Source organism: Gossypium raimondii, chromosome 11 (genome assembly GCF_025698545.1).
Source record: "Gossypium raimondii isolate GPD5lz chromosome 11, ASM2569854v1, whole genome shotgun sequence".
NCBI classification, from domain to species: domain Eukaryota; kingdom Viridiplantae; phylum Streptophyta; class Magnoliopsida; order Malvales; family Malvaceae; genus Gossypium; species Gossypium raimondii.
Window position 1 is genome coordinate 47996704 of NC_068575.1, and position 26224 is coordinate 48022927.

The following is a 26224-nucleotide window of genomic DNA, read 5'->3' on the forward strand; positions in this document are numbered from 1 at the left end:
CGGTGCTTCTTGTATGTAAGATCGTTTGAGTATGCATACAGATGCAAGGATTGCACATTTACTTTGCATATGGGATATCTTCCATTCCCACGCACTGCTCTCACATAAGTGTAATAAACATTCTTTCACACTTGCTTACCAAAGATAGGAATCACTATCCACTACGACACTATTATGACATTTGTGGAAAAAAAATCCACAGCAATTGTTTTATTATTGTGGAACGTCGGAAAAAATTCATTTATAAAAATCAAAGATAAATATACATACAACAGTTATTCATATCCGGACTCTACCCTCATTGTATGGATTGAGTATTTGGAGCAGGGATGCAACGACATTGTTTATTGGAGTTTTATAACACCCTCCTCTAGTTCTAGTGACACATATAATAGTAATAACAGTGAATGATGTATGAAGCTGGTTTATTCTAAAGTTCTCGAATTTGAGTTCCAAACTTAATAGAAAATAAATTTAGTAAGCTCAATTCTGTTTTCAAAGCGTTTAGTGTATACTTTATTTTAAGTTTTACATGATCAATTCATCAAGTAAAGTTATACATTTCTTTCTTCAACAATATTAATATTGGTATCTTTTTCATCTAAAATTCTCAAAATATTGTCCAGTGCATCTTTGGCAGCTCTGTTGTGTGCAATTTCCTTCTTGAGACTACATTTGCCTCTTCCCACAAGTTGATCGTCGACAAAAACATCAAAACCTGTGCTTTCCTTCCATAAATCTACAAACTTAACTTTTAAATTCCTCTTTTGACACACTTCATATAATTGTGTCACCGGGTGTATCTTCAAAGTCTCCCGTCTAATTATGGGTTCCAACAAATCCTTAAACACCTATTATAGTATTGAACAACAAAATTATACATATGACCACATACCATATTCTAACTATAAAAAAGGTCCTACCTAAGTAAAAATAAGTGTAAGAAATAGGTACCTTCCAAACAACATGAAGGGAATTGGTGTCAATGAAAACCGCACCGATGGTGGATTCCACAAGATCAGCCAACGCTTTTGGCACGTCAACTAGTCCATTAGAATGTAGTGGATATCGTTGTATTTCTTCAGAAAATTGTCGAATCTGATTATGTTGGGAGAGTTATTATTTGCTAATGTTTATGCTACAAATCAACGTGGTGAACACTGGATATGCCTTTGAAGGAATTAACTAAGCTACAAACCTTAGTTTACACCATAATTAAGACAAAAATGGATGATATATATCATAGTCATAGTAGTCGGCTACTATGTATCAACTGGTTATTATAATATTCCATGACAATTACATAACCAAGAGATTACGTCTCTTTGCTTAAAAATTAGGGAGAAATTAACCATTTTATTTAAACCTTTTTAAAATTTTAAATTAGTACTTTACCCCTAAAAAAAAAGCACTTTCGAAAGATGGTTTCAACTTTCAACCAACTTAACCAGTACGATTATTATGACTGCAAAATTCAACAACCTACAAATATTGACTTCGAGTATTTATATTCAAACCAATTTTTTTAAATGAACAAAAATATTTATACATAAAAGTGAAAAATCTAAAATTAATTTTATTCAAAAAACTGTTTCGATTGCTTACTTGTTCTTTGAGAAGAGGTTTCTTATGGCGCAAATAGCGATGCAAACCGTGTTTGACGGCGGCACGAGCCAACTTTTCGGTATCGACATTGGCGGCTCGTAGCCTAGTCAAAGGCCCCGGCGGCAAATCAGGGTATTCAAAAAACTGCTGTTTGGTGAAAAGTAAATTAAGGACAGAATCTCCCACGTACTCTAACCGCTCGTTGGAGAAACCGAGTCCTAAAGAAGCATGCGTGAAAGCTTCTTCTAATAACCGTTTGTTGTTAAACTCATAGCCCAGAATTTGCTCCACTTCATCCAGACTGGGCAACGACTGAGTTGATTCCCCGGCTGACTCGCTTTGTTGTTGGATAATATGCTGCTGCTCTTTAAGAGCTTTTATGGTGATGGCGGTCATCGTAAAAATACACCCAAGGAAAGAAAGGTGTGGATGGATACTACTGAGAGAGATGGTATTTATTTATATTAAAGACTTTGGATTATAGGTCTTGACAGATTGTATTTATTTATTTGGACATTGGATTATATGGAAAACTTTAGTATAAAAGGGAAATTTTGATTATAAGAAACAACTGGAACCTGCAAATTTATTTTCTCATATATGGTATGGATATATCACAGCTGTTAAAAAGGGAACTAACTCGGTAGATACATTGACCCAAACTTCATGGTTTCGTGTTTCCTAAGAAAATATACGTTAAACCCTGCCAACGAATTTGTTCAAACTTTTTTTACTTGGTTTTCTTTTTTTCTTTTATTAATTTAATTAATATATGCCTTTTCCATTCCATTTTTCTTATTTTATTAGGAATCTCGTATCCACCAAAATAGTCAAATCCATGAAATGAAAAAAATTATAAAATCGTAAGACTTACCTTTCAATTATTTCAGATTAATTGAAGTCAACATAAATAAAATAGATCAAGCGAAGAAATAAAATTGAGATACTATATAGAGTACATATATTTAATTGATATCGACATGTATGAAGATACATATTGTATGGTAGAGAGATTCATTTTTTCTACCATACTATCGAGTTTTATAGGATACTGTTGATTCTAGTCCATTCATTTTATTTAAGACGTAAGATTTGAATCCTTTTTCTTCAACTCCTATATAAAAGTCAAGTTTCATTCAAATTAATCACTTTGATTAACAGTTTTACGTATATTATAAGTAAAAAAAGTAGGAACTAGAATGAACAGTGTTGTAGCAATAAATGTGAGAATATTTATTTCCATAATTTCTTTTTTTACTTTGCAATAACTCGGGATTTAATCCCATAGAGATGATAAATTTGTCGCTTGTAAATTCAATGCAATGACTTATATTTCAATGACATTGAATCATATCAATATCATGAATAACAATATCTAGACTATCAAATCGATTCATCGTCGAGAATTGAATAGTATAACATAGAAAGATCTTTTATCCACATCGAATGCAAAAAGTGATGCCTGGTCCAATCAAAAGAATTCATTTCCTTTATATATATATATATATATATATATATATATATATTATTTTCCACCCTTTATTTTCGATAATCTACCGCCTTCCTTCTACAATCATCGATGATGTATCATTTGACTGATTTTCACTTTCACCATTTCCAAAATAAACCCCACAAAAAATAGAAAGGAAAAGAAGAAGAAGAAGAAGAAGAAAATTTTATATTCAAATTAATTTTATATGTCATTGAATTAAGTGATTTTACTCAAAAATATTTTAACTATATCTTTCTCTTTTAATTTTTATATAGTATTTCAAAATAAAATAATTTAGAGTTAAAACCACTAGTTAAAAGATAATAACCGAATAATTATTTTCTTTAAAAATTATTTAATACATTATCCGTAAAATTTTAAACTTCATAAGAATATCTTATAAAAGTATAATAAAATATTAAGAAAAGAATTTTTAACATACTTTTAACTTTTATATAAACCTTCAATTTGATATCGCTTGATTTAGAGCTCAATGTTAAAGAAAGTAGAAAATGATAATAAAAGGTAATATATTAAAATGACTGTATAGATAATAAAAATAAATTATATAATATTAAATAAATATCTTATATTAAAATTTATTAGTAAAATAAATTAAAACTATTCCTTAATAAAATTATATATTTATTAAATTATTGTATTAAAATTTATAACATCTATCTATATCTATATCGAATAATACTCATTCTTTTTTTTCAAAATATTTTTTTATAAACTAACAAATAAGTATATATATTTTATATTTTATATAAATTTTATAAAACTTACTCTGTTTTCCTCTTTCTATATTTTTATATAAATAAAATTTATAAAAATCTATCCAAGATAAATATAAAAATACACACATAGTAAAATTTGAACATGAGATTCTATAGTCTCAAAGCCACAACTTTGTTAGCTAAATGCTTAAAGTGGGGCTCAATCTTTTAGGGATTGCTCAAATAATGACCAAGTTTTTCAAAATGGTCATACAATGGCCTAACATTTATTAAATTGTTCAAATGAAAGTCAGATCTTTCAAAATAGTCAAACAAGGGCCTAATCTTTTGAAATTACTTAAATAATGATTAAATCTTTTAAAAGTATTCAAATAAGGAAATCTCAAATGTCGTATATCATATTTTAAATTAGGTTTTATTACTTTCTTTTCTTTTCAAGTAAAATTTGATTCAGTTGTTCAGTATTTTATTCTAAACACGTCAACATTCACTTAATTTTTGCTACAAATTGGATTGAAGTCGTGAAAAATCCTTATTTAATCACTTTTATAAATGTTAGGCTATTATATGATATTTTAAAAGATTTGACCATTATGTAAGCAACTTCTAAAATCTTGTTCCTAATTTAAACCTTTATCTTTGTTGTTTTAATAAAAGCCTGATTTGGGTTTACATATTGTTGACACATCAGCGATTTAAAAAGAAAGATTAAACCAATTTAAGTATTTTAAAGACATATATATATATATATATTTAAATTTTAATAAAATATTATTTCAAATACAATTTTCTGGAATATTTGAAATACTATTTTAAAGGGAAAAAATAAAACAAATCTAACATAAAATTCACATACTTTAAAACATAATTAAAAAAGTCATTTTTCCATAAATAATTAATTAAATAAAGTTTTGTTATTTTGAAAATAATGATTTAAATATAAGCTTGGAAACTGAGCAGTAAAAATAGCAGTTTTAAACACCATATTTTTAATTTAAAATTAACATCACTTAAAACAATAAAAATTAATTGCATTTGTAAAAATAGTTTTCAAAATAGTTTATGATCTCAAAATAAAGCACTTGGAACAAATTTTTATGTAAAATATTTTTAAAATTACTTGTCTAAAATACATATTTATCAAATTCTTTTGCGAGTAACATGAAATTTTACTTTGAATTTCTAAACCATTTTGAAATATAATATTATTATTTGCAAACATTCTAGGAATTATTATCCTTTCAAATATTAGAGTTTGTTAATGGATTTTTTATAAAATTAAATATTAAATTTTTTATAACTCTTTTGTTTAAAAATAAATATATTAGTTAAAAGTTAACAACTTCATTATAATTTTATTAAAGTACGGTCTTTAATAATAATATACATGTTGAAAAAATTATACAAAATTATTAATTATATTTTCATTAATCCATACAATAAAAAAGCTAGTTATATAATATAATTATTTTTAAAACCTATGTTTATATTATATAATATTTAAGTTTTCTATCCCGTGCGATGTACGGATTGCTCATGTGTTTTATAAAATTGTTATTATTTAAATAATATATTACTTACAAATTATTGATGAAACAATACTTGAAAAATATACTTAAGTTTTTAAAAGATGTTAGATTTTTAATATTTTATGTTTTAATTATGTGGGATTAAAATTAACTTCTTAATGAAAATAGTGAAGAAATTGACACTTGTTTATAGGGTAAGTGTGAGCTTGAAAGTATTCTCTAGACAATGTGAGATTGAAATTAACTTTTCAATGGATTAAAATTAATTTTTAATAAAAATAGTGAAGAAGTGAGCCGTGGGAGTATTCTTTAGTGAATGTGGGATTAAAATTAACTTTTCAATAAAAATAATGAAGAAAGTAGGGGTGAGCAAAACTCGATTCAACTCAAAAAATCGAAAAAAAATTTGAATTTCGAGTTAAACGAATCGAGTTATTCGAGTTATCGAGTTATTCGAATCAACTCGAATTTTTTTTTTCGAATTTCGAGTTCGAATCGAGTTGAGTTTTCGAATTCGAATAACTCGAATAATTCGAATAATTCGAATATCAAACTATAATATTTTACATTTTTACCCCAAACTCCCAAACCTTTTTACTTTTCCCTCAAAACTTTTACTCATTCCCACTTTCCCCCCAAAACTTTTACTCCCCTCCCCTCTCCTCCCAACCCCCTAATCTACCCAAAATCCATTTCCCACCAAAATTTTACTCTCCCATTTATTTTTTTCTCAAAATTTTACTCCCAAAAACCTTCAAAACCTTTTATTTTCCCCCAAAATTTTTACTTCCTCCCACTTTTCCCCTAAAACTTTTATTCCCTTCCCCCTCCAATTTTTTTTTAATATTTTCCCTCCAAAATTTTATTCCCCCTATTTACTTTCCCTCAAACTTTTATTCCCCAAAACTTTTTATTTTTCCCCCAAACTTTTACTTCTCACCCTTTACTCTCAAATAAAAAATCAAAATTATCCAAAAAAATTCACTAAACATAAATAGTAATAATTTTATTTATATCTACTATTTATATTATTAAATTAAATTTCATATTTTATATTATTTATATTATTGAATTGTTTAGTCATATTGACTATTTATATTAAAATTGAATTATTAATTATGCCATAAAATATTCGTGTTAAAATTTTATATTGGTATCAATTTCACATTTTATTTTTAAAATAACTTTTATTAAAAATCATATTTTGCATTTAATATATTTTAATTCTAAAATACATCGTGACAAGAATCAAGATAATTGAAACAACTAAGCAAGCAAAGGAGCTAACCAATATATAAAAAATTAATAAATAATTTATGAAGTGATGAAAGTTAATAAAAAATTTGATTAAGGTGGACAAATTTTATTACGATGGGTGACAATGGTTACAAGGACCCAAAATTATTTTTTAAAATTTAACTCGAACAAATATATTCGATTCGATTCGATTCGAATTCCATCTCACTCGACTCGATTCGAGAAAACTTCAAATAAAGTTAGGATGATAAAATGAGATTCGAAAACTCGATTAACTCGAAAATTTTCGATTCGATTCGATCGAATGCTCACCCCTAGAAGAAAGTGTTACTTATTTATAAGGTAAACGTAAGATATGAGAGTCTTTTTATAGGGTAAGTTGGAGCATGAGAGTGTTCTCTAGCCAATGAGGGATTAAAATTATTTTTTAATGAAACTAGTGAAGAAGTGAGTTATCGAGTATTCTCTAATCAGTGTGGAATTAAAATTAATTTTTTAATGAAAATAGTGAAGTGAGTTATAAGAGTATTATCTAGTCAATATGAGATTAAAATTAACTTTTTTAAGAAAAACGGTGAAGAAATTATCAAATATTTATAAGGGTTGAGTATGACTCAGCCAAATTTGAGAGATAATCTCTCAGTTAAACTCTATTTATGTGTTTTAGTCGAACTCTGATTAGTCTAGATTATTTTTTTTATTATTTGACCTACAAATTTAGCTTATAAATAGGCTTTTTCACAACCTTAGAAAACACACTTATTAAAGATTAAAACTCATAACACTTTTGGAGAATTTTGTGTTTACATTTTGAGTGTTCTTTGTTATTGGGTTTTGGGTTTAGTTTTTATCTCTATCTTTTATACTCTTCGTTCTTTTGCCATTATAGTAAAATTATCTTTTCTCGTAGTTTTTTATCTTCTTTGGAGGGGTTAAATTTGTGTGTTCAATTTCTCAATTTCTTCCGCTATTTTTACTTGTTCGTTGCTTATTCAGGTCGATCCCCAATAAGTGGTATTGTAACAGCCCAATTTTGACCCTAATCGGACAGAGTGGTTTCGGGACCATGATACGAGTCAGAAAAATATTTTTATAATGTTTTTAATGTGTATCGCAGTTTAAGTTATATGTGTGAAAATTTCGTGTGAAAATTTGATAGCTTGAAGGCTCAATTTGATAAAAAAGGGCTTAATCGCGTAAAATAAAAATTTAGTGGTTAAATATGAAAGTACCTAATTGTTGTTGTCTTTTTAAATGGAAGGTTTAAAAGTGTAATAAGACCAAAAATAAGATAGTGGGTGGCAATAGTCAACATTACCCTTATATTATATGTTTATTAAATTAATTAATAAAGGTTAAATAAGTAAAATAATAAATAAATAATATATGTTATGTTAAAACATAAAAAAATGGCCATTTCATCATCTTTCTTAGCGAAATGAACAAAGAAGAAAACCATTAAAGCTTATTAGGATTCGCACTTTACTAGCTTGATTAAGGTATGAAATTGTTTGGTTTTGATAATTTTACGTTTTGAGATCGTTGCTTTGAATACTTCAAAACCCATGTCTTAATTTTGTGAATTGTGGATGATTTTGAAATGTGCCATTGATGAATGTTTGAGTTTTATGATGTTAGTAGGTGAAATATGAAATATATTTGTTAGATTAACATGTTTTATTTTTAAAATTTTGGTGAAATTGAGTAATTAGGGTTAAATTGTGAAAATAAATTTTAGCGACTAAAATGCTAAATAAATGAAAAATATGGAGTTGTATAGACACTAGGAATATTCGCCCTTAAGGAGTGTAGTCAAATTTTGTGTATTTTGTGTTTTATCCAATAGGGATTAAATTGTAAAAATGTAAATGTTAGGGGCAAAATGGTAATTTACCCATTTATGTGTTTTGGATTAAATAATGTAATTATATTTAAACTAGCTTACTTTGAATATAATTAGATCAAGAATCGAAGAAATCGAGTTGGATCGGGAAAAACTAAAGTTGTCAAGTAAATGCTGTTTCAATTTACACCGTCCGAGGTAAGTCTATTAGCAAAATAATGTTATTAAACTAGAATATATATATATATATATATATGGAAATCTATCATTTATTTAATAAGTTGAATTAACTTTGTTAATTTCATATTGTTAGTGAATATACAAGTTGAAATTGGTAGGTTGAAATTTTATTGTACAAATATTGTATATGTTATATCATGTATGTTTGAGTTTAATAAGATGAAATTAATAGCATAAATTATATAAATATAGAATGATGTTCGAATTTATAATACAAATTCTTTGAGTTGAACTTAATGTTATAAATTGTATATATATATGTGGTTCGAATAAATGATGTAATGTTTTTGAATTGAATGTAATGTTATGAAATATATATATATATATATATATATATATATATATATAAGAGGTTTGAATATAAGATACAAGTTTCTTCGAGCTGAACTTAATGTTAATAATTATATATAATTATACATGTGGATTGAAGATAGGATTTGAGTTTCTTGAGTTGAATTTAATGTTATGAATCATGTATATGTGGTTCGAATGTGAGGTTGCTATGAAGAGTTGAATATAAAACAATTCTTATCGAGATATAGTTATTGAGAAAGATTTATGTGAATTATAAAGAATTATATGAAAGATTAACTTTGTGTTTGAGTTATTCAGGCTATGTGCCTAGCAGGCTTAATGCCGGTGAAATAATTCAGACTTTACGTCTAGCAGGCTTAATGCCGATGATACATTTCGGACTATAGGTCTAGCAGGCTAAAAGCCGGTGTATCGAATCAGGTTTTAAAACCTAGCAGGCTAAGTGCCGGTGAATCTATTTAAGTTATGTGAGAATATGCAATTGATATATTTATGATTTTGATTATATGAAATTGATGAATACATAAACATTCAAATTTTACATGCTTGGTGAGTATTCACCTACATTCGGGTTTTGCATTGGTTAAATATAATTGTATGCTTTCGGTATATATATAATTAATAAAAGCATATGTATATTAAGTATATCACGATTGTTGAATTTATAATTACGTATGGTGATATCGGTTGTTAAATATATATATATATATATTGAGCCTATGTGTTTGATAATTATTTATGTATGCATTTGAGGTATATATATAAATGTGCTCATTTATATATATATGAAGAATATGTATATATATTGAATGTAGGTATTAGCTATGAATGTAGGTATAAATTTATAATGAGTATATATATATATATATATACACAAACGATTATACAATGTGATTGGTATATATGTGTATGAGTAATTATATGCATATGATAAGGACATATGTGCATTCGGATGTATGCAGTAATAAAGATGCTTACACATTCGGTTATAAAATTGTTAAACATATGTTTATATATATGAAATCGGATATTTATGTTAAAATGTTTATACATTCGATTTTTATTTTAAATTGTTGACAATTATGCGTATGTATACTTGTCTATAGACATTTGTTAACAGAAATGGTGTTTGTGAATTCATTAAGTGTACCAGGAAATTTTATAATTTATATATATATATATATATATATTTATGGTTATGCTATAGACTTACTAAGCTATAAAAGCTTACTTTGTTTACTTATGTCTTCCTATTTTATAGACTTAAAGATCAAGCTTCAAGCTCGGGGATCGTCAGCAAGTTCATTACCCTATCTATTATCTCGGTATTTAAAATATTTAAATTCTAACTATGGCATGTATAGACTAGATAAATGTTTTGAAGGTCGTATTTTGTTGTATTGTATATGATTATAATAGCCATACTAAAATGGTTTATCATCTTATGGATTTGCTAGTTTGCAATATCTTTATTAGTTAGATTTTAATGTCTTTGTTTTTTTTCTTAAAAATGGTTGGAAGGGAGAAGTTTAAAATTTTGCATTTTGTTTTATAATAGACCAAGCTTATTATATTTAAATATATATATATTTAATATATATGTATTGAATTTGAGATGGTTGTGTTTGTTCAGTAATGCCTCGTAACCCTAATTCGGTGACAAATATGGGTAAGGGGTGTTACAGGTATCAAAGCTAGTTCAATTTTCGTAGATCAGTCTATCGAAGATGGCAACAACAAGGTTTGACATTGAGAAGTTCAGTGGTGTCACAAATTTAATCTGTGGCAAGTTTGACTGATGACAATTCTAGTTCAGACCAACCTGAAAAAGGTTGTTACCAGGAAAAAGTCTGAGAATCTAGATCAAACAGAATGAGAAGAGCTTGATGAAAAGGCCTTGTCTGCAATCTAGTTGTGCCTTGCGAATAGGGTATTGCAGGAGGTATTGATGGAGAAAACCTCATCTACCTTGTGGAAAATATTAGAAACTCTTTATGTAACTAAGTCTCTAGCTAACCGTTTAGTGTTGAAACAATGTCTATTTACGTTTCGCATGAACGAAGGTGTGCTTCTTAGATATCACATTAGTCAATTTACTTTTTTGAATGATTTAAAGAACGTTGAGGTTCAGATTGACGATGAATATCAGACTATGCTATTATTATGCTCTTTACCCCATTCATACAAGTTTTTTAGGGAGATTCTGATTTATGATAGAGACAAACTCTCGTTTGAGGATGTGAAGGGCCATTTATTAAGTAAATACATACTCGACAATAAGTTTGGTTTGGATAGTAAGGCAGATAGGCAAGCTTCCATTTTGGTAGTATCAAAGAAGTGAGACTAAAAGTGTTGCTATTGTAAGAAGCTAGGTCACGCCAAAGTAGATTGTTATAAATTGCGAAATAAAAGGGTTGCTGAAAGTAACGAGGAAGATGTAGCTGGTGCTAATTTAGTCTTCGAAAGTGATGATGATTTCTTGTTAGTGTCAACGAGCGATACCTCTAAGCTTACGCTCGAGTGGATCCTAGATTTGGGATGTTTTTTCCACATTCCAACAGAGAATGGTTCTCTACATACAGTTCGATTAGAGGTGGAGTTGTGCGCATAGGAAATGATTCATCTAGTAAGGTAATCGGTATTGGTACTGTTAAAATTCGAATGCACAATTGGACGATTAGGACACTCTTAGATGTCAGGTATGTACCTTATTTATGAAAAAACCTCATCTCCTTGAGTATTTTAGGCTCAAAAGGTTACAGAATCAACATCGAGTTGAGCGGCATTAATGTGTCTTGTAGGGTTCTCGTTTTGTTAAAAGGTAAAAGGACTTACATTCTTTATATTCTGGAAGGTTCTATAGTGACTGGTGAAATCAGACGTCTCTCATCCATTACAGAGTTGAAGTCAACTCGTTTGGAGCAGAGGTAACTTGGTCATAGGAGGGAAAAGGTATGATCATTTTGTTGAAGAGAGTTTCACTTTTGGATGCAAATTTTGAAAAGTTAGGGCACTGTGTTTGTGAAAATCAAACCTGGGTTAGTTTTTTATTTGATAGTGCACAAGTCGAAAGCTAAATGTCTTCCGGCTTCTAAGCACAAATTTGACTCAATTAATTCTCTGCATAGTTCAAGATAGGCCCGTGGCTGCCTTTGACAAAGATGGCGTTGTGGAAATACGAGTCAAGGTAGAGATTTGTTAAGTATGACTCATATTTCAGTCAAATTTGAGAAATAATCTCCCAGTTAAACTCTATTTATTTGTTTCAGTTAAACTCTGATTAGTTTAGATTATTTTTATTATTATTTGACCTACAAATTTAGCCTATAAATAGACTCTTTTACAACCTTAGAAAACTCAACCATTAAAGATTAGAACTCATAACACTTTTGGAGAATTTTGTGGTTACGTTTTGAGGGTTCTTTGTTTTCAGGTTTCGGGGTTTAGTTTTTATCTCCATCTTTTATAATCTTTGTTCTTTTACCATTATAGTAAAATTATCTTTTCCCTAGTTTTTTTATCCTATTTAGTGGAATTTTTTCCATGTTAAATTTGTGTGTTCAATTTCTCAATTTCTTTCGCTATTTTTACTTGTTTGTTACTTAATCGAGTCAATCCCAACATAAGGTAAAGGTAAATGTGAGATATGAGAGTTTCTCTAATCAATGTAAGATTAAGATTAATTTTTTAATGAAAATAATAAAATAATTGACACTTATTTATAGGGTAAATATGAGCATGGGAATATTCTCTAGTTAAAATTAATTTTTAATGAAATTAGTGAAGAAGTGAACTATGAGAGTATTCTCTAGTCAATGAGAGATTAAAATAATTTTTCAATAAAAATAGTGAAAAAGTGAGCTATATGAGTATTCTCTAGTTAATGTGGGATTAAAATTAATTTTTTATGAAAATAGGGAAAAAATATTTATAATTTAAATGTGAGATATAAGAGTATTTTCTAGTCAATGTGTGATTAAAATTAAATTTTTAATAAAATAATAAAAAATTTGACACTTCCTTTAAGATAAATGTGAGCATGGGAATTCTCTAGACAATGTGAGATTAAAATTAAATTTTTAAGGATTAAAATTAATTTTTAATAAAAATAGTGAAAAAGTGAGATATGAGGGTATTTTTTAGTCAATATGGAAATACAATAATGGAGAAGTGTCTTGAGAGTATTTCTAATCAATGTGAGATGAAAATTAACTTTTAATAAAAATAATCACTTATTTAAATTATATTGAGAATGTTTATCAAAACTTTTAGATTAAAAATAAAATAAATGATAATTTTAAGTTATTTTAGAATCAATAGGAATATTTTTTTCAAAAAATATTTTTTAAAACTATATATTCTTTTTCATGAATTTCTCAAAAAAAACTCTAAAAAATTATGAAAATAGTGATAAATTTGCATTTATTTATAGGGTAAGTTGTTTGATTGTTGTGAGGTTAAAAATAGTTAGTATAAACAATTGCTACATGTCACCAAATTAATATGTCACATGTCAAAAAATAAGTGTCTACATCAACTCTGATTTTAGATATATGATTTATTTTTCATAAAACTCATAAAGAAGGTTAAAGTACTAAAAACATCCTTCACTTGAAGAGAATTTTTCAACCCAAACATCATGCTCTAATAAAAGTTGAGATAATCAGTGTGGTGAGATGGATGCACTAGCTCCTTCTCAAGCAATAAATCAAGGTAAACTACCTAATTGATCATTCAACATTTTGATTGCTTTCATTTTTGGTCATTCAACTAAAATTATTTGTAATTTGGTCATTACCATTATAAAAAAAAAATTCATTTTAGTCACTCAAATATTAAATTCCTAATGGCGGATATTTTTTACCATTTTTTTTACCCACATTACTGATCATCTCTTTCCAACAAACTTGCAAACTTGGTCTAACAACGTGGCTTGTTGCTGTTGTTGAGCTATCAATGGCTTCTACTGTGGATACCCAACAAGTTGTTGCTTTCTCATAAACAAATCATGGTAAAAAAAATGGTAGCTTTGGGATCTGAGAATCAAGTTCTGAGTTACCATGATTAAGCCTCTTTGGTAATGGTTGTTCTTGAGGAAATGGAAACAAAAGGTTGGGATTTAGAATCTCTGGTTTAATTTCCTGGGTTTCATGGTATTGGCTTTGTTGTTGTTGATAAAGTATAGACAAAGAAACATGAAGACCGGTACTTTCAAGTGAAATAAAGATTGGATTTTGAAAACCATTTATGGGAAAAAAACCCAAATTACCAGGATCCGGACTGATTAAGTTATCAATCAGATCAAACTTAGGACCAAAATTAGGAATTAGGACCAGTCTAAAGCAGTTGTTTGAGGCCAAAAAATTTTATATATGCACGGGTGCGATGAAATTCATTAAATTTCATTCATCAAAGTTGTTAATTTTCAATTTTGAAAAATCAATTAATTTGCGACAATGTTTTGGATGAGATCCGGATATTTCTAGGTTGAGATGTCTTTATAGATTTCATATATTTATCTTTTCGCTTCGAAACACACTTTGAATCACTCAATTTTAAGTTTGGGAACTTAAATTATTATCGTTTTAGTGAAGATTATGCAATTAGATTTTTGGATGAGATTATTACAGGAAATTACGAGTTTTGAGGTTTTAATTCGAGTTTAAATCATATTGAGTTCAGTTTTTATGATTAATTTTTATTATATATGAGTAAACTATTGTATTTATTAGGTTTTATTATTTTAATATTTATTTATTTCAAATTTTGGATATATATTTTCAAGTATTTTAAGTCATTTAAGAGTTTTATGTTTATTAGTTAACAAGAAAGTTTAGTTTAAAACTAATTTTTATTTAAATTAATTAGTGTTTCAGTATACTTAAGAGTTTTATTTGGATTAATTAGTTAGCTTATATAAAGGCTTTTTCATTGTTTATTAGAAGTACAATTATTTTTCATTAATAAAATTTTAACTCTAGGAGTTAGTTTCTTTGTGCAAGATTGTGTTCTTGTGATTTTTAGAGGTAGTTTTCTTCTCAATTTTATTCAATGAGTCGTGGGAATTCATTATCCTTCAATTTGCCAAGGATTATTTCTTGAAAGGTTGATTAGAGTCCATTAATTGAATTTGTTGGGGTTTATTTCTGAAAGGGTTCAATTGGACACTTATTCATCCATCTATCATATCCATTGGTTTATTCGATTCATCTCCCATTTTTAGTTTTTATTCATTTATTTATTATTTTTATTCTTTGTTCTTAAATTTTTTATTTTAGTTATTTTTTTACTGTTTTTCTTGTTTTTTTAAATCTGTTTGGTTTTATCTTTTTAGGTCAAATCCGATTATTTCTTTCTCGAGTCAAACAACTTAAATATAATTTTCTTCCGCTTCCCTTTATTAAAAATGGTCATCAACATCACTAGCGATCCAACGGAGGATTCAATTTTGGTCTTGGCTCTGTGACAAAGTTGACTCAAATAACATAATTTCCCAATCTTCTAATCTAGGGTTGCATCTTTGAACACCAACAGGACCTGTTGTAACAAGGTCTAGTTCACTTTGGATCGGTTGAAGCAGTGAGCAAAGGTAGAAGAAAAATGGTAAAAGCAGGGGTGGTGCGGAGAGGGAGATGATGAGCAATAATGAGGTAAAAAATAATAATAATGATGTGACATGCACAATTAACCACCATTAGATATTTAACATTTGAGTGATTAAAATAAAAATTTTCTATAACGGTAGTGGTTAAATTGTAAGTATTTTTTATTAAAGTGATTAAAATAAAAACAGGAAAAAAATTTGGATGATAAAATAAATAGTTTACTTATAAATCACTGTAGTTAAAGAATAAATTATAGTTTGTGTAGTTAAATTTTATTCAAAAGCACATATTGCTTGTTAAGTATACATATTTAGTTTGAACAAGATGCCTTATTTTAGTTATCTACATATGTTGGTTGGGATGGTTGAACAGCTATGCCTTGACAAGAAGTGAATGCCAAGAAACAACCTTCCAAATAAATTTCCTTTAATTAACCAGAATATGCTATAGTTGTTTTCATTAAAAAAATAAAAATAGAATATGCTAAATAAAAGACATTTATCCCTTTACACTTATTCTTTCAAGTTTGAAGAAAACTTCTTAAATCCCTTGACATTTTGGTATTTATCCTTTTTATGGGTCATTTTGACCATCAACTTTTATAATTTAGTCACATTGCTTGTTTTTGAAAGAAAAATTGACTGAATTGTTAAAATTTTAATGGCATTGATCTACCAAATGTCGTAGTCCACATATAATTCATAAAATTTAAAAATAATTAAAATTTCAAAAAGCGTTCATAAAAACTTTTATAAAATTTATCCATGTTAACAATGAAATATACGTAAAATACCATGACAATGCCATCAAAATTTTAACAGTTCAATTAGTTTTTCATTCAAAAAGCAAGCAATTTGACTAAAATTTAAAGGTTGAGGGCAAAAATGATTCCCCAAAAAGAATAAGGGTCGAAATGACAAAATAAGTAAACATTAAAGGCTAAATTTATATTTATGCCTTTTTTTACTAAATAAATTTTGAATAAAAAACTATTCCTTTTTACTATTTATTTATATATAATCATTTCTCTATTTTTACTTACAAAACAATGAAAATCTAATTGCATTTTGAATTGTTATAAAATTAGATATACCTGAAAGCTCGAGTACTAGTGTTTGCATCTACTTCCCTTAAATTGTAATGTAAGCTCTGATATTATCAAAATATTAAATATATTTGAGTTTTTTATTATAAAATTATATTTATCTTCAATTAAATTAAATATTTTAAATTTATATTTAACTCAATTATATACTAATTACGACATAAATTCATTAAATTATTTTATGTAAAATTAGTAAGTTGTTATTAAGAAACTTTTAGTGGAAAATTTTGATTAAAATATAAAAGTATAAAAATTATCACAAAGTTAATATTACAATTAATTATTTAACATGTATTTGAATAAAAAATTATTAAACAAGAAAAAAGAATAATTATCATTGCTAGCCTAATGGGTAGTGTAATTACTCATATGTGGCGCATTCACATGGTCCACCTTATCAGGCACGTAACGAGGTGCTCCCATTTCTGTAAACTCATTGCTTGTTTAGGCAATGCAGCTCTTATTATAGTTAGGGGATAAAGTTCTCACCAAGAAGGGACAATACTAACTTGTTGAGAGGTCAGTCAACTCTTAGATCTTAGGTCTCTCTATGCCAAACCTCTCAACTCTTAGATCTTAGGTTTGAGTCTCTCTCTATGCCAAACTCATTCTATGCAAAGCATGTGTGAGTTCTAAGTCTATATTTATTTTGGTTTATATCTGTAACAGCCCGATTTTTCAGTGGTATCGAAAAATGTGGTTTTGAAACTCCATTTCTGTAAACTGAGTCCGTAAATATTAAAAATAAATATTTACAAAAATAATATAAAAATATATTAAAGTTTGCCTGATAATTTTAATGAATTAATAGTTAGTTAAGGCTCAGGGACTAAATTGTAAAGGTTCAATCGTTATAGATTTTTAATTGATAAATGACTTAGAGATTAAAATAGCAATTAGCAAAAGGTTCAAAATGGTAATTAAATCATTTAAAAGATGATGTTAGTGGATGGTGATATTAAAATCCACTAAGATTATTCAACGTTAGATTATATTAATTAAACCATGTCAATGATAATTAAACTAGTTTATTTACACCTTAATTAAACTATATAAGTCAAATTAGTGGATGAAAGGTTATCATCTTCAACCATTCATCTCTTTGCCGTCCATTGAAGGGTGAAAAACTAAGAAACCAAGGTTGATATTTGGCCAAACTTTAGATCAAGAACTGGATCCAAGTCGAGCAAATACGAGAAAAACTAAAATTGCGGATTAGTTCCTGGAGGATCCATTCATTTTGTATTTTGAAAAGGAAAGTTCTCATGGAACTTACTATTTTTTTCTTGTGTGTTGTGTGTATGCTTATGATATTTCAGATGTATGTGTGTGTTTAAGTAATAATTAAAATTGTTGGGGGATCAACCCGATTAAGCAACGAATAAGTAAAAATAGCAAAAGAAATTGAGAAATTTAACACACAAATTTAACGTGGAAAAACCCTTCCAAAGAGGATAAAAAAAACATAGGAAAAGATAATTTTACTATAACAGCAAAAGAACAAAGAGTAAAAAGATGGAGATAAAAAACTAAACCCCGAAACCCGAAAAATAAAGAACCCTCAAAACGTAAACACAAAATTCTCCAAAAGTGTTATGAGTTCTAATTTCTACTGGTGTGTTTTTTAAGGTTGTAAAAGAGCTTATTTATAGGCTAAATTCATAGGTTAAATAATCATAAAATAATTTAAACTAATCAAAGTTTGATTGAAACAAATAAACGGAGTTTAACTAGAAGATTATTTCTCAAATTTAACTGAAATAGTAATCATACTTAACAAATCTCCACCTTGACTCATATTTCCACAACGCCATCTTTGCCAAAGCCCGCCACGAGCCTATCTTGAACTATGCAGGGAATTAACTGAGTCGAATCTGTGCTTAAAAACTAGAAGACTTCTAGCCTTTGACTTGTACACTGCCAAATCAAGACTAACCTGAGTCTGATTTTCACGAACACAGTGCCCTGACTTTTCAAAACCTGCATCTAAAAGAGAACCTCTCTTCAACGAAATGGTCATACCTTTTTCCCTCTTATGACCAAGTTGTCTCCGCTCCAAACAAGTTGACTTTGACTCCGTAATGGATGAGGGACGTCCGATTTCACCGGTCACTGTAGAACCTTCCAAAATATAAAAACTGTCGGTCATTTTACCTTTTAATAAAATGAGAGCTTTACGAGATACCTTAATGCCGCTCGACTTGATGTTGATTCTGCATTCTTTCGAGTCTAAAATACTCAAGGAGATGAGATTCTTTCGTAAATCAAGTACAAACTTGACATCTGAGAGTGTCCTAATCGTTCCAACATGCATCCTAATTTTAACAGTACCATTACCAATTACCTTACTGGATGAATCGTTTCCCATGCACACAACTTCACCTTCAACCAAACTGTATATGAAGAACCATTCTCTATTAGGACACATGTGGAAAGAACATCTCGAATCTAGGATCCACTAGACGTAAGCTCGAAGTTTTTGCTCGTTGACACTGACAAGAAATCATCACCGCTGTTATCTGCCAAATTAGCACCAGTTACATCTTCTTTGTTACTCTTAGCAATCCTTTTATTTTGCAATTTATAACAATTTGCTTTGACGTGACCTAACTTCTTACAATAGCGACACCTTTTGTCTTGCTTCTTTAATGCTACCAAAACGGAAGTTTGTCTATCTACCTTGCAATCCAAACCAAACTCATTTTCGAGTTTGTCTCTACTCAACAAAAGATCCTTGACATCTTCGAACAAGAGTTTGTCTCTGCCATAAATTAGGGTCTCCTTGAAAGACTTGTATAAATAGGGTAAAAAGCACAATAATAGTATAGCTTGATCTTCATTGTCAATTTGAACCTCAACGTTCTTTAAATCATTTAAAAGAGTAATGAATTACCTGATGTGATCTCTAAGAAGCTCACCTTCGTTCATGCGAAACGTAAATAGACGTTGTTTCAACATTTAACAGTTAGCCAGAAACTTAGTCGCATAAAGAGTTTCTAACCTTTTCCATAATGCATATGAAATCTTCTCCATCAATACCTCCTACAATATCGTATTCGCGAGGCACAACTGGACTACAGACAAAGCCTTATTGTCAAGCTCTTCCCATTCTGTTTTGTTTAGATTCTTAGGATTTTTCCCGATAACAACCTTTTTCAAGGCAGATTGAACTAGAATTGCCATCATCCGAACTTGCTACAGATTGAAATTTGTCTCACTATTGAACTTTTCAATTTCAAACCTTGTTGCTGCCATCTCTAAACGGGCTGATTTATGAAAATTAAACTAGTTCTGATACCACTTGTTGGGGTTCGACCCGATTAAGCAACAAACAGGTAAAAATAGTGGAAAAAATGAGAAATTGAACACACAAATTTAACGTGAAAAAACCCATCTAAAAAGGATAAAAAACCATGGGCAAAGATAATTTTACTATAATGGGAAAAGAACGAAGAGTACAAAGATAAAGATAAAAAACTAAACCCCGAAACTGAAAAATAAAGAACCTCAAAACGTAAACAAAAAATTCTCCAAAATTGTTATGAGTTCTAAGCTCTAATAGGTGTGTTTTCTAAGGTTGTAAAAGAGCCTATTTATAAGCTAAATTCATAGGTCAAATAATGATAAAATAATCTAAACTAATCAGAGTTTGATTGAAACAAATAAATAGAGTTTAACTGGAAGACTATTTGTCAAATTTAACTGAAATAGGAGTTATACTTAACAGAAATACTAGTGAAATTGGCATATATGGATAAAAAGTGATTGGGTTGAAATGTAATGTGATAATTGACTGAAATGAAATGTTACAGGGTGCAAATGTGAAAATAGAATGATTATAGAATATGGAATTGAAATATGTGATATGAGAACATGAACTATTATAGTGCTATACATGAGAATTGATTGTTACAAGAATGGAAAATGTATATACATAAAATTGATGCCTATGTGAACTTAGGAAAAGGTTAGGATATAATTGACCTACCAATAGGGTTTTTTGCAGGCTTATATGGGATATATGCGTATACGGGATTGCCTCGGATTATATCAAGATCCAACATTTTTCACATCTTAAAAACTAGGTTAGTAGGAATTGGTTTAGTGAAACCAATTGTGAGTTTGAGGAATCGTGTAAAGTAATTTAGTCTGGTTTAGTGGTTATGTGTTCTAGTTGTGTGTTTGAGGACTTGTGTTTGATTTCTTTTCCCTCTGGAATTTTTCCATTAATTTTGAAACTATATCCGACTTGGTTCATAAGGTTTATTTTTTATTTTTGTTTAATTGCTAACAAGAATGAGTTTGTTGGTTTAGTGGTAAAGTTTTAGCTTATCCTCAAGTCTCGAGTTTGAAACCTTTTGTGTCAAAATAAAATTAATTTTTGTTTTCTTTCTGCTATGTGGGCCATAGTATCAGTAAGTTATTAAATTTAAACTCCTAACAATCTAATAAGTTATCAAGAAATCAGAATTAATTTAGTTAATGTTTTTATTTTTAGTTTATTTTTTAAAATAATAGGAAATTATTCCCCGTATTGCTCTTCATTTCTTGGCATCCCACTCCCCCACTTTCTATTTTTTCCATTTTCTTTTTTTCGTTTTCATCTTTTTAGGGTTCAAGTCTATGCAGGAAGGAATTTTAGCTAGTGAGTATTAAATTTTTGGTAGCAACTCTTTAATTTTTATTCATAGTTTAGATTTATGATATTGTTCTTGATATCTTTTTAAAGGTCAACGATCTTCAATCAATCCCTTACCTACTTGGATCTGAAGATTTTATCGATACCTTATTATCATCTATTTCATGGTGAGTTCCATAAACTTTTATGAATTCAAAAAGCCAACTAATATTAGCTTTAAAATTTGGAAAAAAGAACTTTGAGTTGACTATTCTGTTGATGGATATTTGTGGATTTGTGGGAGAAGTGATTTATTAATTTAAGTTCTAAATTCAATACATTGAAAATTTTTAGGTTGCATTTCATTATTATGGTTCTTCTTGGGCTTCGTCAATTACTTGCATTTGGCATAAGCTTCCAAAGATTCTTTAAACTGTGAAGTGTTGTTCATGTAAGGGCATAGTTAACAATCCCTATGTTGATAGCACAGTTTTTGCAGCAAATATTTCTTATTCATGTTAAAGAATAACTTGCCAACTTCGAAGTCTTTTGTAAATATATATATTTTGATTCCATCATGATATTTTGTGAGAATTCTATGCCTATCATTAAGCCTTCTGTTATGATGATTTTCTTTTAAGTTTAATCAGTCTCCTTTTAAAAATTTAACATTTGCAGATTTAATTTTTAAACTTTATATGTATTATAAAATAAATAGATAGAGAGTAAAGAATAAAGAAAATGAGAGAGTAAAAGAGAGCATATTTTATTGATCGGTTAGAATATTTACAAAGCTTCTCAAAAGTCTCTATTTATAGTCATAAGAAATATAAATGAAGTAGAGATCTACTTCTAATGACTATAAGAATTTAAAGTACATCAAAATTTATCTTGATCTTAATAGACGTCTATTTAATAAGATATTCATAATAATATGGAAATTATTGATCGGTTTTATAAAAAATTTTATTCAGATTCTCTTTTGCTTTTCCTTTTCCTGTCAGATTTCCATAATTTCACGTGGGTAATCTCTTATTACCTTCCCTTTTTTATTTTCTTTAGTGTCGTCTAGACCTTGATTCCTCATAGTGACGCTGGCAATTCTATGTTTTCATCATTGATCGTGTGTGCTTTAGAACTTCGGTGAAAATAATGAGATATGTAGCCCGCTAGCAGTCTATTTGTTGTTTAACCGCTGATTTTTTTGGAGAACTGGAATTGTTGTTGTTGTGTTGGCATCGCATTATAGTAAGTTGTGTAACTCGAACTCGTAAAAGCGAAGATCGATAGAAAGCCAAAAAACTCATTGCCGACGTCACACAACCATGTGGTAGACCATGTGAGCCACATGGTCCAGGTTGTTGGGCCATGTAGGCCACACAGGCATGTTTATGCCATGTAGGCCATATAAGCATGTCTAGGCCGTGTGGGTCACACGGGTTGGGCCAGTTGGGCCGTGTGGGCCCATATTTTGAAAATTTTCACCTATGCTCATTTGACTTTGGATTTCATAATTAGACCTTTTGTGGGGTCCATTTGGTAAATAAGACTTGAAATGTGACATATGTTGATATGTGTCTGTATGTGCTATGGGTAAGGTATGCGAAAGATACATTTACATTTCGTGTTCTAATAATTCCAAAAGCAAGGTTACGTATAATACGCATGACTCGGATTAATAAACTATGTGTATGCTATATGATATAATCTATGTTAATGAGATTTACATAAGCATGTCATATAACTGATTCGTTACGATTATATGTTAGATGTTAATGCATGTGCATTGGGGTGGGATTTGATACGTGATGGAAGAAGTGTATTCTGGCTGTATTATTGCAACTTTGGCAGTTAAACTGTAATATCTATCTAGTAGCTCACCTACACCTTTATAAGTAGCATACCACCACGACCTGGTGTGATTGGATAGATGGACTCTTGTAGTCCTATTTGGTGTGATTGGTTAGACGAAGTTGGTGTGTAGTGGATGGGGGTAGGACCTGTGTCTGCATTTGTATCTGAATCTGAATATGCATCTGTATCTGGTTATGAAAATACATTTGATTCGGTATACGAGGATATGTTTAAATTTGTATCTGAAAACGTATTTGTTTATTTTTTTGTCTGATATGTTGCTTGGGATGTGTTACACACTGAGCTTTATAGCTCACCCCTTTGTTTTATCTCTAACTTTTCAGGTAATCATTGAGTTTAGGATCAGACGGTGTATGAGAGCTTGGATTGGTTTCTCGCTTAAGTTGGTTTGATTATTTTTAATTAATTAAGTTTTTCAAACTTTTGATTTTTGGACTAAGTTTTTAGTTTTAGTTTTGTTTTTGGGTATTTGTTTTGGTTGCCGATTTTTGGCATTTTAACATAAATTTGCAAATTATACGATTTATCAAATTAGAATCCAGTTTTTAAAAAATTAAAACTCTAAAATTTCTGCTATGAAACTACCTAGGTCATTAAGTGATTTTACTGTAAGATAAGCGTTTTGAACATAAGATTTGACTAAAATATGTAAAAGTTTTTGTCACACTTATGCTTACAAAGCACACACTGAAAACAGAAGTTTTCAAACTTGAGATTTCCTAAAACTCGTATGAGCTTAGCTAATTAAGATTTCAGATCACATGATTTTTAAGCTAGATTTTTTTAGTTTTTCAAACGAGTCGATGTAACTCCTCCAGATTTGGCCATAAAGTCTAGGTCGGGTTTGGGGTATTACAACACTTGTTACGGATTATTGTGTAATGTATGTCTCTATGGAGACCCTGGTCTGGTGGAGAGATGTATTAGTGTATATTTATGCAAATGATTGCCAACAGGCTTTACACTTCGATGTTCTGGTGTGGTGTAGTCTCAGCTTTGACGAGCAACTTGGTGTGGTGTAGTTTACCCGCATATCCGAGTCCGTTTTACTAGGGTTCCATCAGGCGAAACAAGATACTCAAAAATGAAAACTTAAAAAATGAAATGAAATGATTTGATGAATCAATTGGCTATAGAATTGAAATGAATGTTATGTAAATAATACAATTCAGTAGTTTGTTAATGGAATGTGACACGGAAACGAGTAATGTATGATTAGTATGAATTTACAAATTAATAAAGAATATGACATTAATATGAATTATATGGATGTGGTAAAAGTTGACATGTTTTGTGTTTCGTTTTGATACTTACTTGGGTATGAACATTTAAGCTACCTTAATACAAATGAAAGTGCCATGACCTAGCCAAGTTATGCCAACATTATGGTTGCTAATTACTTATATACCTTCAAGGTAAGCAAAGTATTTTCCATTAGAACTTACTAAGCATTTGAAATGCTTACCCTCGTTGTTTTCCTTCATTTGTAGATCATCACCTTGCGAAACTTGCCTTTATGGATTCGCTTAAAGCTCACACTATCAAAAGACGGTAGATACATTTATTTTGAGTCCAAGCTTTGTGACATGCATATAGGACAACTCTTGTGCAAATGCTTATTTTGAGTTGTTGGTTATTTGATAAATGAGGTGATTATTGAAATTGAATGTTTAACATGGTGTATAATATATTAGGTGCATGATTTAGAAATACTAAATGTGAATTTTAAGTATGTTAAGTTGGACAAGTGTATATTTTGGGTTGGATTATATCAAGTTCATTGGTTAAAATGGTTTTCAAAATTAAAAGTGAAATAAAGTGTTTTGAAATTGGATAATCAAATGAGGAATTAGATGTGTTAAAATGATGAATGCTTGAATGGTTTATTGTTAGATGGTTAGTTATTATGTTCATATGCTTGAAATGGTTTAGTTTAACATGATGCAATAGTTTTATACTTGGAAAAGGTTGGTTGAATCATTTAAATGTTTAGTTGGAGGCTTGAAATAGGTATCAAATGGGATTTTAACCAAAACAGGGGCCACATCTCGACAACCAACTTCCCACGCTACAACATCAACCGATAGTAAGTAATGCCGCAACGTCGATATGCCTAAAGTTGCGACATGACTTACTATGTTGGTGAAGTCACGACGTGAAAATTGTAAAGTCGCGACGTCGACCCAAAATTTTTCAAACTTTACAATTTGGTCTTATTTCATGCTCGAGTTATCAAAAGAGCTTTCATAAGCTTGTATAAGACCCAGAAATGATTGTCTAACATAATTTGAATCTGATTGGTATGTAATTACATGTGTGAATGATTAAATGTTGCGTAATTGATTGCAGTTACTCCGGCAATGAATGTAGCATCCCGTAGCTCGGACATGACGATCAGGTTGAGCGAGGGTTATTGCAATATCCCATTATATATGGGCTCTATATAGATTTATTTTGGTGTAGGTTTGGATATATTTTGATTAGCAGTCTAAATATACTTTATAATGATTAATTCTAATTATAGATATTTAAATGTATTATTTGTAATTGCAATTGTGACTATATGTGTAACTTCAAGAAAAATCTTACACATATTCCTTAAACAATACATTATTTTTAACATATAATTATTTTAGAATACAATATAATCTATAATCTAATTTAATAATAATTAAAAAATTTATACTATCAAAACTCTTAAAATATTATAATAATTATTAAATATTATTTGTATTAATATTTATAATATTAAAATATGGGTGAGTATTTACACGACAATGTACTTTTTTATTCCACAAGCAACCTTAAAAATTAACTTCTCTTTTTAAACATTTAACTTTTAATATTTTACTATACCCCTATAGGACACTTGTCACCTCTAACCCTGTTTATGGAGTTTAAAAATTCCACTGGCAGTGTACTAAATATTTTCCCTTAAAATATTCATAATTTTATGGTGGAAGACATTCTTTACTAGATGAGACTAATTCCATCAAACAT

General features: G+C 29.0%; 1 protein-coding gene across 1 annotated transcript; it reads right to left on the bottom strand.

Moving 5' to 3' along the window:
- Nucleotides 1-226: 226 nt before the first annotated feature.
- Nucleotides 227-2159, bottom strand: LOC105803466 (ribonuclease 3-like protein 3). The gene is made up of 3 exons (XM_012635679.2): nt 1606-2159; nt 955-1098; nt 227-851 (listed from the first exon to the last, which is right to left on the bottom strand). Exons 1-3 carry the CDS (start codon nt 1999-2001, stop codon nt 555-557), a joined length of 837 nt encoding a protein of 278 aa, XP_012491133.1. The 5' UTR covers nt 2002-2159; the 3' UTR covers nt 227-554.
- Nucleotides 2160-26224: the final 24065 nt, after the last annotated feature.

Bases quoted from the DNA above. Each gene is read 5' to 3' on its own strand.
- LOC105803466 (XM_012635679.2), bottom strand. From the start codon at position 2,001: ATGACCGCCATCACCATAAAAGCTCTTAAAGAGCAGCAGCATATTATC. The intron at 1,099-1,605 runs GTAAGCAATCGA...CAACATAATCAG, and splicing joins AACCTCTTCTCAAAGAACAA to ATTCGACAATTTTCTGAAGA. The intron at 852-954 runs GTACCTATTTCT...ATACTATAATAG, and splicing joins CCCTTCATGTTGTTTGGAAG to GTGTTTAAGGATTTGTTGGA.